At 45.1% G+C, this 14625-nt stretch overlaps 1 protein-coding gene across 1 annotated transcript in view; it reads right to left on the bottom strand.

Moving 5' to 3' along the window:
- The window catches only part of LOC137339741 (adenylate cyclase type 2-like), a 368927-nt gene that overhangs the window by 303403 nt on the left and 50899 nt on the right, over positions 1 to 14625 (bottom strand). Inside the window, exon 3 of the mRNA XM_068001920.1 lies at positions 7015 to 7176. Within this exon, the coding sequence (XP_067858021.1) occupies positions 7015 to 7176 (162 nt within the window). The remainder of the gene's footprint in view (positions 1 to 7014; positions 7177 to 14625) is intronic.

Here is a 14625-nt window from a genome sequence, read left to right as displayed (position 1 = left end):
AACTGACTGCGTTGAACCTAAAATCCCACACTTCCTCTTTTGACAGCTGCTTCAGCTCATTAACTGACCACAACGAGCAAGTTAAGTGCTCTCAAGTGGAACCCCGCTGGCTTTAATTGCCTGCGGGATTCCCACCAGCGGGGCTTTCGCGCGCAGCCCTGCACGTCAGCGCGGTACCCGGAAGTGGCCGGGATTTCGTCCAAATCCGGTCACGTGATCGGAGATCGGGATTTTCGGGGCCCCCCCGCTGGAAACCCGCAGGTAACCCGACCCTAAAATCGAGCCCATGATCTTTAATGAAAGTGAGCAGTCAGGCAGTAGGTGAGCTTAATTTCCACTGATCTGCACTGAAGAGTACCTTGAAACTACTGAACAGAGAGATCATGAAAGTTGCAGCTGGATGAATTATAATGGGTGACAATGTCCTTGGAAGGTCATTTGTCTTCACAGCGCAATGGCATTCTTTGAGTGTATCCAAGGTTCCCTCTATTTTTTTTCGGCCATGTGCGGAATGAATTTGGGTTTGTGCACCGATGTGTGCATCACCGTAAAAAAAAAATCACAACTTTAAATTGAACACCTTCTTAGAAAACATTATTCAGGGTAAATAACCAACAGAACAAATAAACAAAATAATGGATAATTGTAACAGTTTAGTGTTATTTCGGCTGATAAATTTATATAATTTATGAAATGGGTTTCTTAAGTTGCACTAGGATTGAGCAGACCAGTCTCATTATATTTTATTAAAAATGATCTGATGGGAACGATTCCAATCAGCTTTTTGTTAAATCAGTTTAATGACTGATTCAAACAGAAAAAAATCGTGTGCAATCAGAATATTTAAATTGAGTCAGAAATACAAAACAGCTGTCAAATCAGTCAGTGTGAATTTGGGGATAGGGACCAGTTTAATTAAAGCTCTCCTCCCCTCCCCTCCCCTCTCCCCCTCCCTCTCCTCACCCTCCCTCTCCCCCCCCACCTCTCCCCCATTGAATCCTCAGCAGGGTTTAACAAATCATTGCATTCCAATTGTACATCTTGCAGGTCTCATTAGTTTTGGCTGCTTCTGTGTCTGGTCCCTCATCCTTGATTGGGCAGAGATGCCTGGTCTCTGACTGGGTGGATAGGCCCGGTCTGTGATTGGCCACTGACTAACGCATCAGTTTCGATTTTACTTCCTGGTCTGGTTTCCACGCAGCCAATCAGCTGCTTGCTGACTGCATTTCCTAGCAACGCGGTCAACTGGGGCCGGAGCCACGGGATAGTCATCGAATCTTACAGCACAGGAGGCCACCATTCGGCCCATCGTGCCTGTGCCGTCACTTTGAACAAGCTATCCAATTAGTCCCATTCCCCTGCTCTTTCCCCACAGTCCTGCAATTTTTTTTCACTTCAAGTATTTATCCAATTCCCTTTTGAAAGCTATTATTGAATCTGCTTCCACCACTCTTTCAGGCAGTGCATTCCAGATCACAACAACATACTACGTAAAGTGTTTTTTCCTCATGTCGCCTCTGTTTCTTTTGCCAATCACCTTAATTCTGTGTCCTTTGGTTACCGACCGTTCTGTCACTGGAAACAGTTTCTCCTTTTAAAAAGAGGGTTGTAGGGCCGGAGGAGGTTACAGCCATAGACAGGAGGGATTTGACGAGAGGATGAGAATTTTAAAGGCAGAAGCCACTAAAATAGACAGCCGTTTCCCCCGGTACAGAATGTGACTCAAGACTATTAGAAAGGATGTTACTTTAATTACTAAAGGTGCAGAAAAGGTGAGACATTGTCTGTCCCTCTAAATATTACAGATCGATGCATAATGAGGGGGAAATCAATCTCTGAACCTTTAACTAACAGCATATCGAAAGAGGGAAATGAATGACCTTTAAACACCTGGTCCACTTGGCACTAAAGTGTCTGAAACTTATAATAGGAACTCCAGTAAAACAAAATACTGACAAATGTTAATCTGTTTTCTTGACAAAAGAAATCTCGATTTAGCTTTTAAAAGATGAATTGTTTAACAGGGGTTCACACGAATTCACCTGACCCACCGACTCAGGTTCCACTCCTCAAGCACCGCGATTGGTGCAGAACATGCTGCTCCTTGGCCCTCTGGCCTGAGCTCTATTCCTGTTGGTTCCCAGGGCAATCAATCACCACTTGCCAATATTACGCTGCCAGATGAAGTTGAAGGGCTCAGGAAGAAAAAAAATGAGACTTTGAATCTGCCGCCTCCCAGGGCCGGAGCCGCGGGATCGGATACTCCCCAGCACCAGAGGCAGAGCAGCCCACCTGGGGCTGGAGCACTGGGGACCGGAGAGGCAGAACTGGAGAAGGGCCTGGTGCCCGGCCACTGGTCAATGTGGGAGAGGGGCCGAGAGCACTGGTTTTGTGCCCACAACAGACTACTGCGCAGCCGTGCACGCATGCAGGTTAGAGGGAACAATGAGTGTATCCCTAAGGTACTTCATTGTAGATGTCTAGCTGTTTTACAAGAGATAAAGTAATAACAAACATAATTCCTCTTTTCTGAGCTCATGGAAATAACCATGGGCAGACTCCCTGGGGCAGAAGTTGAATTTCTGGAGCAGGGCAGAGGTGATGGAAGTACCAAAAGAATGAAGGTAGAAATTTTTGTATGTAAAGGGTTGTTAAGCCATGGAATGCCCTACCAGAAACAATGGTTGAAGCAGAATCCATAACAGTTTTTATAAAAGGAAAACGGATAAATATTTGAAAAAGAAAAAATTAAGAGAGTATGGAGAAAGAGCAGGGTAATGGATCTAAGTGGAGTGAATGGCCTTCTACTATGCTGTAAAATTCTATGACAACATAAATATTACATAGACATTTCACATAAAGTGATCACTGACCACAGTATGAACATAACACCATAACCAACTGAATGGTAATTTCACCAGTTGGAGGTGCACAACTTCCACAGCAACTGCTTGCCACTCTGCAACCCAGTCATTATAGTCACCCGAAGCATTCCAAAGGGACCGATCCCTCTGCGACACCCTAGTCCACTCTTCCATCACCTTCAACACCCACTCGCCTCGCCACGGCACCTTCCCATGCGAGCGCAGGAGATGCAACACTTGCCCCTTCACCTCCTCCCTTCCCACCGTCCAAGGACCCAAACACTCCTTCCAGGTGAAACAGCGGTTTACTTGCACTTCTTTCAATTTGGTATACTGTATCATGCACACAATGTGGTCTCCTCTACCATCTTCAGCTGCTTCAACAATGACCTTCCCTCCATCATAAGGTCAGAAATGGGGATGTTCGCTGACGATTGCACAGTGTTCAGTTCCATTCGCAACCCCTCAGATAATGAAGCAGTCCGTGCCCACATGCAGCAAGACTTGGACAACATCCAGGCTTGGGCTGATAAGTGGCAAGTAACATTCGTGCCACACAAGTGCCAGGCAATGACCATCCCAAACAAGAGAGAGTCTATCCATCTCCCCTTGACATTCAACGGCATTACCATCGCCAAATCCCCCACCATCAATATCCTGGGGGTCACCATTGACCAGAAACTTAACTGGACCAGCCACATAAATACTGTGGCTACAAGAGCAGGTCAGAGGCTGGGTATTTTGCGGCGAGTGACTCATCTCCTGACTCCCCAAAGCCTTTCCACCATCTACAAAGCACAAGTCAGGAGTGTGATGGAATACTCTCCACTTGCCTGGGTGAGTGCAGCTCCAACAACACTCAAGAAGCTCAACACCATCCAGGACAAAGCAGCCTGCTTGATTGGCACCCCATCCACCACCCTAAACATTCACTCCCTTCACCACCGGCGCACCATGGCTGCAGCGTGTACCATCCACTGGATGCGCTGCAGCAACTCGCCAAGGCTTCTTCGACAGCACCTCCCAAACCTGCGACTTCTACCACCTAGAAGGACATGGGCAGTAGGCACATGGGAACAACACCACCTGCACATTCCCCTTCAAGTCACACACCATCCCAACTTGGAAATATATCGCCGTTCCTTCATCGTCGCTGGGTCAAAATCTTGAAACTCCCTACCTAACAGCACTGTGGGAGAACCTTCACCACGTGGATTGCAGCGGTTCAAGAAGGCGGCTCACCACCACCTTCTCAAGGGCAATTAGGGATGGGCAATAAATGCTGGCCTCGCCAGCGACGCCCACATCCCACGAACGAATAAAAAAAAACATTGGGGAGACCAAACGCAGACTGGGTGATCGCTTTGCTGAACACCTCCGCTCTGTCCGCAAGGGTGACCCTGACCTGCCGGTCGCTTGCCATTTTAATTCCCCTTCCCACTCCTACTCTGACCTCTCTGTCCTCGGCCTCTTACACTGTTCCAATAAAACTCAACGTAAGCTCGAGGAACAGCATGTCATCCTTCATTTAGGCACTTTACAACCTTCCGAAGTCAACACTGATTTCAATAACTGCAGATCATAACCACTGCTCCCATTTTTTCAGTCAGCTGGGGCTGGTAATGGTTCTGCTGCTGCCATTTACAGGTATTCCTGATCAATCTTCTGTTTTTTAACCTGTCCCATTACCACTTTCCTTGCCTTGCACCATTATCCCTTTTGTCATTTAATCATTCGTGCCCTCTACCCTATCACAGAACTTCCCATTTGTTCTTTCCTCCCCTCCCTCCCTCCCTCCTTCCCTGGCTCTGTACCTGCTAAAAACTTTAACTCTTTTAACATCTTCCAGTTCTGACGAAAGGTCTTCGACCTGAAACGTTAACTCTGTTTCTTTCTCCACAGATGCCGCCTGACTAGCTGAGCTTCTCCAGCATTTTCTGTTTTTATAATCGTCACCTAACCCTGGACATATAAATGCAAGTTCTCATACGTTCCAGCATGTGTCACCTCAAACCTCACAACTTCTAGATCAGCTATAAGTTGGACATTCAAAAGCAGAGAAGCTATGTTAAACTTGTATTGAACCTTGGTTAGGCCACGTTTGAGTACTCTGCTCAGTTCTGATCTCCATATTACAAAAGGGATACAGAGGCACTGGAGAAGGTGCAAAAATGATTTACAAGGATGATACAGAACTGAGAGGTTATAACTATATGGAAAGACTGAACAACCTGGGGCTCTTCTTTTGAAAAGAGAAGGCTGAGAGGTGATCTGATAGAGGTATTTAAAATTATGAAAGGGTTCAATAGAGTAGATGTAAAGATGTTTTCACTTGTGGGGGAGTCCAAATCTAGGGGTCATAAATATAAGATAGTCAGCAACAAATCCAATAAAAAATTCAGGACAAACGTCTTTACTCAGAGACTGGTTTGAATGTGGAACTCGCTACCACATGGAATAGTTGAGGCAAATAGCGTGGATGCATTTAAGGGGAAGCTAGATAAGTACATGAGGGAGAAATGAATAGACAGATATGTTGATAGGGTGAGATGAAGTAAGGTGGGAGGAGGCTCATGCGGAGCATAAACACCGACGTAGAATTGTTGGGCCGAATGACCTGTTTCTGTGGTGTAAATTCTATGTAATACATCAGCCTTCAGCATGGTGGAAGGACCTTTCAGAACAACTTGCAACATTCCAGCCACCTTTTTATAAATATCTGAGTCTAGTGTTGCATCGCAAGCATGGTCATCACCATCTCGTTAATCCAGTAGTCTGCTGCACTTTCTTCTCATATCTTAATCAGAAGAAAATAAAATGATGCTATTGAAGGCAGTGCAAGTTTACAAAACACACATGTTAAAATGTGGATAATGTGCAGGCCTGCCACTGCAGTTTTACTGGAAGGGGTATGAAAAAAATCTGATGTTTAATCATCATTTGCAAGTCAATAAGAATGGAAGTTGAACTGGCATCAGTAGTGCTATATTATAAAGCTGGGATAGCATAAAGAAAACTCCATTGAAGCACAAGAATTTCAGTATAGCGGGTTGTAACAGCAAGTTATTGGGATAACTTTTAAAGTTTATTCAGCAGTTGTGACTCTTGCATGTCACAAACAGAGACAAGGCATTCATCAAATATATGTTAACCAGCTAAATCAATTTCAATTGACCATCTGGCACTTCCAGGGATTGGTAACAGTGTTCCCATTTTATCAAATTTACAGCTCAAATTAACCAAGTTATTCATATGTAAACTGCTTAGAGACTGTCATTATTAATTTATCTGCATCACCAGAAAAGCTTTTACGCCAGAGGCTTAGATGTCTACTGAGGATTACAGAAAAAACAATATCATTTGACTCTTTTTCACACATTGGGATCATATCTATTACACCAGAAGCATCTCAGATAAAATTAAAGAGCACTTACGGTGTTGAAAAGATGCTTAAAAATGGCAAGAATGGAATTTTCACATTACATCTGCAACAAACTGCCAAATCTCTTTACCGTTTATTAGCATTATTTTGACAGTGTCCCTTGTGAGTTACTAGGAAAGATAATTAAGGCTAGGTCAGTAAGCCCGGTTAAATTATAGTTGGCTTATGCTCCATTATATGTTTAAATATATCTCAAGCAATACATCATGTGCAATCTAATAAGTGAAGTGTGGTTAAAATATACTATAATCATCGTTCATCATTCATACTTTGACATCAATCTTGATCTTGGAAGCAAAACATTTTATACAGAAATGGGAACGATCATGTATTGACTGCACACACTTGGGTGCTTTTCATTAGACCTTATCAGTTATCAAAACACACACAAATCTGAATTGTAAATCTCAGCTTTGTGTTATAACAGATAAATTCAAGCTGACACAATACTGGTGGCATATTCCAAAAAAGTCTGACAAGAAAAACTGCAGTTTCTGTGTAACACATGCAATGTGTAGAATGGGTTTCTAAGCACATATATAGTTCACAACTGAAAAAACGATTCACAGAAACAACACAATCAGTATTTCGCATACTGCTACCAAGTTCCATTTCTGTTTGTTATTTTTTTTAAATAAAGCTTATGAAGCATCCAGATTTCACTTCTAGTACCTCTGAACTCTTGCAACTATCTTACTGAACACTCACCTGCCAGACCAAATGTTCCTTTATGACAGATGTTGCTGATAGGCAGACGCTGAGCACTATAGTATGGGAGGATGATGTCAGCACACTGGCAACTACGGCATCTCGCATACGAAAGGGCAGCATGGTGTAGACCACAAAGATAATGAATAAGAAGAAGGATACCTGGAAATAAAAGAATAAGTCATTCCTGTCTCAGAGCTTAAAGGTATCACTCACTAAATTATCTAAAACAGTTATTTGGGTTGAAAATGTGATTGGAGATGTCCAAAGTGCTGCAGTGCTTCAGTCACTGCAGCTCATTATATTAGACGTAAAGGCCTGAGGACTCCTCTATGCTTGGCAAGCGATATACATGTCTTTGCAATCAGGAAGCATTTTGAGTTCTAGGAACAAAACAGACAAAGAAATATGCATAATAGCCATATTTCAACTGGTATGAAATAACAAAGCAAGTTCTTAATTGTTTTTCTAGGGCTACAGAATATTCAATAATATTCACTTTTCTCACCTGACAGCAAATAAAATATGTAATAGCCAGTTATATAATACAATAAATAATCTTGCATTATTTAATTAATGGTGAATTCTGTAGTCTTTCTCTTTTGAGAAGATATTTACCATACCATGCTTGACCATGTTCTATTATTATTAGAATTGTGAATGCTTTACTACAAGTGGTCATTAAGGCAGAGACTGTAACACCATTAACAAGAAAATTGAATGAGTATTTGAAAAGGAAGAATATAAAACAATATGGGAAAAGGGAAGGAAATTGAGATTTGAGTGTATAGCTCCAGTTGAAGAGCTAACAGTGATACAAGTGTGCTGATCTTTGTGTGTTGTGGTTTCAATGCTGTCCAGACAAGATTGTTAAAGATTGGTATTACACTAACTATGTCCTACACTTTCCTTGCAAAATCTTAAATTGGTATTGTGAGCTTCTTTGCTTGACTGGCTTAGGAACACAACATTCCAACTGTGATTTTCAAAAATGTGTTAAAAATTGGGCATACCGCAGCCTGCTGACCTTGACGGGGGGGGGGGGGGGGGGGGGGGGAAGCTTAAACTTTTGTTACATTGATTTGGCCACCAAGCTGGAGAAATATAGTTAGGGATTTTTTTTTGCTTAATTTATTTCATTCAACCATCTAACACTGGCATATACCCTTTATTATGGTACATAAGGAGAATTTGAGGTCTATGGGTCTAAAAATAATGAAAGAAAATTACATTTTGTTACTGGTTTGGAAATTTGGTTGCAATCTGCCAGATACATGCAGAAAAAAAATCTGCAAATGGAGAAAAAAATATCTTAAACATTAATTTATGTTCTCATATTCTTGGTTCCTTTTCTTCTCTTGTCGATTTGTTTTGATTTTAAATTCTTATATTACCCTTTCCCCATTACCTTCAAATGTGTGTGAACAAAAACAAGCATGCAATGTGTTTTTTTTATTCACTTTATGCAACGAATTACCAAGGTAATTTTGAGCAGCGCTTATTGTAAAATTTGGACTATAAGCCACGTTTTAATTTTTTTTAAATAGAAGGTATTAAATTGCGACAGCAGGGACTCAGATTGGGTTCCTTCAGGCATCAATTGGGAGAGACAGGAGAAAGCCTGAGATCCAGGAGAGCAGGTGCACAGAGAAAATTCTTTGGGGAAAGGATGAGGGACAACATCTGCAGTGACAATGAACGGTCCCAGACCGGGCCACGAGCCAGGACACCACCGGTGAGCAGCAGCAGCGCGAAAAAGAGCCACAGACTGGAAAGAAAGAAAGTCGTGAAAGTGGCCAACACTCAAAGCATGCAAGGGAGGGAGAACACACAGATTGAGTGCAACAATAATTTTGGAACATAAGAACATAAGGAATGGGAGCAGGAGTAGGCCATATGGCCCCACGAGCCTGCCACGCCATTCAATCAGATCGTGGCTGATATTCAACCTCAACTCCACTTTCCCGTCCGATCTGCATATCCCTTGATTCCCCTAGAGACCAAAAATCTATCCATCTCAGCCTTGAATATATTCAATGGGGTCAATTTTAGGATGGCTGAGTGGGTGCGCTCGTGGCGGGGGGGTTCCTGAAATTGGGGAATCCCGGAGCAGGTCCGGAGCCTGGCTCCAACCCACCTACTTCCGGGTTACCCAATGACGCGAATTGGTGCATGCGCAGCCCCCGCATGCAGGACTCCCACCGGCAATTAAAGCCGGCCGGATGACAGTTTAGATAGTTAGGGAGGTATTTGAGGTCGTTGACAGACCTCATTGGGAAGAGATTTTAGCAGGGATGTGATTTTGGACTCTCCTCAGCGTGTTTCCCATACTGTGGGAAACACTCCCTGTTGTTGCAGACGTGTTTCAGTCAGCAGCCATTGGGAGATGCAGAGGATTCCTTGACTGTTGGGGGGAATACCTCATTCATTTCAGCAGGGCACTCTGTCACCTCAGACAAAGTTTTGCCTGCCACACCGTTGTCTCCACACTCAAAATTATTACATCATACCCTAAACTCTGCTGTCCAAACATATTTACCGACTTTGCGGACCCCCTCACACTCACACCATCAGGATGGGGGGAGGGGGGGGTTCCATAGCTGCAGGACAAATCCAATCCGGCCAATTACCGCCCCATCAGTCTACTCTCAATCATCAGCAAAGTGATGGAAGGTGTCATCAACAGTGCTATCAAGCGGCACTTACTCACCAATAACCTACTCCCTGATGCTCAGTTTGGGTTCCGCCAGGACCACTCGGCTCCAGACCTCATTACAGCCTTGGTGCAAACATGGACAAAAGAGCTGAATTCTAGAGGTGAGGTGAGAGTGACTGCCCTTGACATCACGGCAGCATTTGACCGAGTGTGGCACCAAGGAGCCCTAGTAAAATTGAAGTCAATGGGAATCAGGGGGAAAACTCTCCAGTGGCTGGAGTCATACCTAGCACAAAGGAAGATGGTAGTGGTTGTTGGAGGCCAATCATCTCAGCCCCAGGACATTGCTGCAGGAGTTCCTCAGGGTAGTGTCCTATGCCCAACCATCTTCAGCTGCTTCATCAATGACCTTCCCTCCATCATAAGATCAGAAATTGGGAAGTTCGTTGATGATTGCACAATGTTCAGTTCCATTCGCAACCCCTCAAATAATGAAGCAGTCCGAGCCCGCATGCAGCAAGACCTGGACAACATTCAGGCTCCTGACTCCCCAAAGCCTTTCCACCATCTACAAAACACAAGTTAGGAGTGTGATTGAATACGCTCCACTTATAATTTTTGGTCATCCTTTGCTGGTTTCTAAAAACTCTTCCAATCCTCAGGCTTACTACGCTTCTTCGCAACATTATAGGCCTCTTCTTTTAATCTAATGCTACCGTAACTTTTTTAGTGAGCCACGGATGAATCACTTTTCCCGTGAAATTTTTATTTCTCAGTGGAATGTATATTCATTGAGAATATTGAAATATTTCTTTAAATGTTTGCTATAATCTACCGTCACACCTTTTAATCTAATTTCCCAATCTACCTTAGCCAACTTGTCTCTCATACCTATGTAATTGACTTTATTTAAGTTTAAGACTCTAGTTTTGGACTTAAGCATGTCACTCTCAAACTCAAAGTGAAATTCTATCATATTATAATCACTCTTCCCCAGATGATCCTTTACTGCGAGATTACTAATCAACCCTGTCTCATTACACAATAGAAGACCTAAAATAGCTTGTTCCCTGGTTAGTTCCATGACGTATTGTTCTAGGAAACTGTCTCAAATGCATTCCATGAACTCGACCTTCAGACTGCCTTTGCCAATTTGATTTGTCCAGTCTATATGAAATTTAAAGTCCCCCACGATTATTGCATTACCTTTGTTGCAAGCTCCTATTACTTCTTGATTAATACTCTGTCCAATGGTATAGCTACTGTTAGATGGCTCATAAACTACTCCCACCAGTGTTTTCTGCCCCTTGTTATTTCTTATTTCCATCCATACTGATTCTACATCCTGATCCTCTGAGCCAAGATCCTTTCTCACCATTGTCCTTATGTCATCCTTTTTTATCAGGGCCACCCCTCCTCCTTTTCCATTCTGCCTGTCTTTTCGAAACGTCAAGTGCCCTGGAATATTTAGTTCTCAACCTTGGTCACCTTGAAACCACGTCTCAGTAATGGCTATTAGATCAAACTCATTTATCTCTATTTGTACCACTAATTCGTCTATCTTGCTACGAATGCTTCGTGCATTCAGATAAACAGCCTTTAATTTTAACTTTTTACCATTTTTCCCTTCTTTGATCTTATTCGCTGATGCACTATCACCATTAAACTCTCTGTCCCTTCCTGCCACACTCTGCTTATCTTCACCCAAATCACTACACTGCTCTGATACCTTGGGCTCGATTTTGGCGTCGGGTTTCTGGCGGGTTTCCAGCGGGGGGGCCCGGAAAATCCCGATATCCGGTCACGTGACCGGATCGCAACGAAATCACGGCCACTTCCGGGTACCGCACTGACGTGCGGGGCTGCGCGCGCAAGCCCCGCTGGTGGGAATCCCGCAGGCAATTAAAGCCAGCGGGGTTCCACTTGAGTGTACTTAACTTGCTTGTTGAGGTCAGTTAATGAGCTCAAAAGAGGAAGTGTGGGATTTTAGGTTCAAGGCAGTGAGCTTCACACACTGGGGGAAACAGTCTCTCTCCAACCAGGCGTGTTGCAGCCAGCAGCCTGTGGCAGGTGCCAAGGTGCACTCCACGGGGGACAGCCCTCACCCACGCAGGAGGCCACCGCGTCACATAGGGCAACCCCTGCCCCCCACCACCCCCCGCCAAGCCAGAGGACAGACCGACACGAAACCGCAGCCCCAGTCCGAGGAACCACCCACCTACCCTGCACAACCCCTCAGACCAACACCTGCCAGATGGGTGGTTTGTGGACACCCTCGGAGGACGAAGAGCATGACCAGCCCCAGCAGCCTCGCAGTCCACGCCGTCCGCCGCAGAGACATGGATCCCCCCAACACGGTGTTGTTGCACGCCCACCTGCACAGCAGGAGGGAGGGCTACCGCAGAGAGAGACGCATCGCAGAGGGCACTACCCTCGCCACAGGGTCCACAGACTGAGGCGCAGCTCCCCGGACCTCTCCGAGCAGCAGTGCACACGGAGGCGCAGATTCGCTCGACATGTAGTCGTGGAGATCTGCAGCCTCTTTCATGCCGAGCTGCTCCTGGCTGGCCCCAGCACCAACTGCTGACCTGTCGCTGTCAAAGTCACCACTGCCCTCCACACCTTCTCCTCCGCATCCTTCCAGGGTGCAGCCGGCTACACCGCCGATGTCTCTCAGTTGTCTGCACGGACGAGCCCTGCAAATACACCTGCACCTACTCTGCAGTAACACGATGGGTGGCATCAGTGGTGGGTCCTCATAGTGATACCCAGGAGCGGGCATTATTGGACACAACGGACAGGATTCGCGGAGACATGGCAGTGGTGGTGTCAATATAATGTGTGCTGTTTGTTGCTCTGAAATTCAATATAGGTAACACCCATGACAAACCCTCAGACACCCTTGTGCACCCCCTTCATGCTCACGACACGTTTGCCTTACGCTGCCTACTGCACATATGTGATGCATGCCCTGTGGCTGCATCACATATGTGGTGGCAGGTTGAGTGAGGCTGGCCATGAGGGAGATGCACGAGAGGGTGAGTATGGGATGGAGCAATGAGATTGTATGAGGATTGGGTTGCGTGTTAGTGGCAGGATGAGTACTGGCGAGGTGAGTAGGTGGAGGTAAGATGAGGATGGGGTTTGAGTGGGTATGGAGGGTGATGTGACAGAGTAGTGTTGACGTTGCCGAAGGAGATGTGGGGTGGGGGCAGTGTTGTGGCAGACGGAGTGTAGGGGAAAGACTTTGTGTTCTCACTGCGGGTGACCTACTGCGGTCATTGCAGCGCCTCCTGCACTGTATGCAGGTGGGCGATATGTTGGTGGCGCAGGTGACCCCCTCTGCCACCTCGAGCCAGGCCTTCTTGGTGGCAGAGGCTGGCCGCTTCCACCCGCCCGCCGGGGGGAAGATCTGTGTCCTCCCCCTCCTCCTCACCCCATCTGATGATACCTGGGGTGAGGCATCATTAAACTGGGAGCAGCCTTCCCCCTGGGCTGCTCCATGCTGCAATTTGTTCCATTGGTTGCAGCATCTGTCAGTGGAGGACTGCCCCTTTAACTAGAGAGCCTCCAGCTGACAGATCGTACTGCGCATGCGCAGCCCGACCGAAGCGCAGGCCAGCGCCGTGGACCCCGGAGGAGCAGGTAATTGATTCCTATTAGTGGGTTGCCTGCTACGATCGTGCGGGCAACCCACTAATTTCGCCGAGCGTGTTGACCACGCTCCCGGAGGACCACCCGCTGGGAACCCGCAGGCCTGCTAAATTTGAGCCCCTTGTCTTTTTTCATTAGATTTCGAAATTTCCCCTCACCTGACCCCTCCCCTGTTTTTAGTTTAAAGCCCTATCTACAGCCCAAGTTATTCGATTCGCCAGGACACAGGTCCCAGCCCATCCCAATAGTACAGCTTCCTGTTTCCCCAGTACTAATTAATAATGTCCGAGTTAAGGATCCCCTTGGAATGAGTGACCATAACATGGTTACATTCCATATCCAATTAGAGGGTGAGAAGGTTGGTTCTCAAACAAGCGTACTGAGCTTGAATAAAGGAGACTATGATGGTATGAGAGCGGAATTGATTAAAGTGGACTGGGAAAATAGATTAAAGGGTAAGACGGTACATGAGCAGTGGTGTTCATTTAAGGAGTTATTTTACAACTTTCAAAAAATATATATTCCACTGAGGAAAAAAGGGTGTAAAAGAAATGACAGCCATCCGTGGTTAAGTAAAGAAATTAAGGATAGTATCCGACTAAAAACAAGGACATATAAGGTAGCCAAATTTAGTGGGAGGATAGAAGATTGGGAAGTCTTCAAAAGACAGCAAAAAGTAACGAAAGGATTGATTAAGAAAGGGAAGATAGATTATGAAAATAAATTAGCAAAAAATATAAAAACAGATAGCAAGAGTTTCTACAGTTATATAAAAAGAAAAAGGGTGGCTAAGGCAAATGTAGGTCCTTTAGAGGATGAGACCGGGAAATTAATGGTGGGAAACATGGAGATGGCAAAAATGCTGAACAAATATTTTGTTTCAGTCTTTACGGTAGAGGACACTAAGAATATCCCAACAGTGGACAAACAGGGGGCTCTAGGGGGGGAGGAGCTAAATACGATTAAAATCACTAAGGAATTGGTACTCAGTAAATTAATGGGACTCAAGGCGGATAAATCCCCTGGACCTGATGGCTTACATCCGAGGGTCTTGAGGGAAGTGGCAGTAGGGATTGTGGATGCTTTGGTAATAATTTTCCAAAATTCTCTGGACTCGGCAAAGGTCCCGGCAGATTGGAAAACTGTCAATGTAACACCCTTATTTAAAAAGGGTAGTAGGCAGAAGGCTGGAAATTATCGACCAGTTAGCTTAACATCTGTGGTGGGTAAAATTTTGGAGTCTATTATTAAGGAGACAGTAGCGGAACATTTGGATAAACATAATTTAATAGGACAAAGTC

This window comes from Heptranchias perlo, chromosome 2, assembly GCF_035084215.1.
Source record: "Heptranchias perlo isolate sHepPer1 chromosome 2, sHepPer1.hap1, whole genome shotgun sequence".
Taxonomy (NCBI): Eukaryota; Metazoa; Chordata; class Chondrichthyes; order Hexanchiformes; family Hexanchidae; genus Heptranchias; species Heptranchias perlo.
Note: the sequence above shows the minus strand (reverse complement) of the source record. Positions and strands in the feature narration are given on the sequence as shown.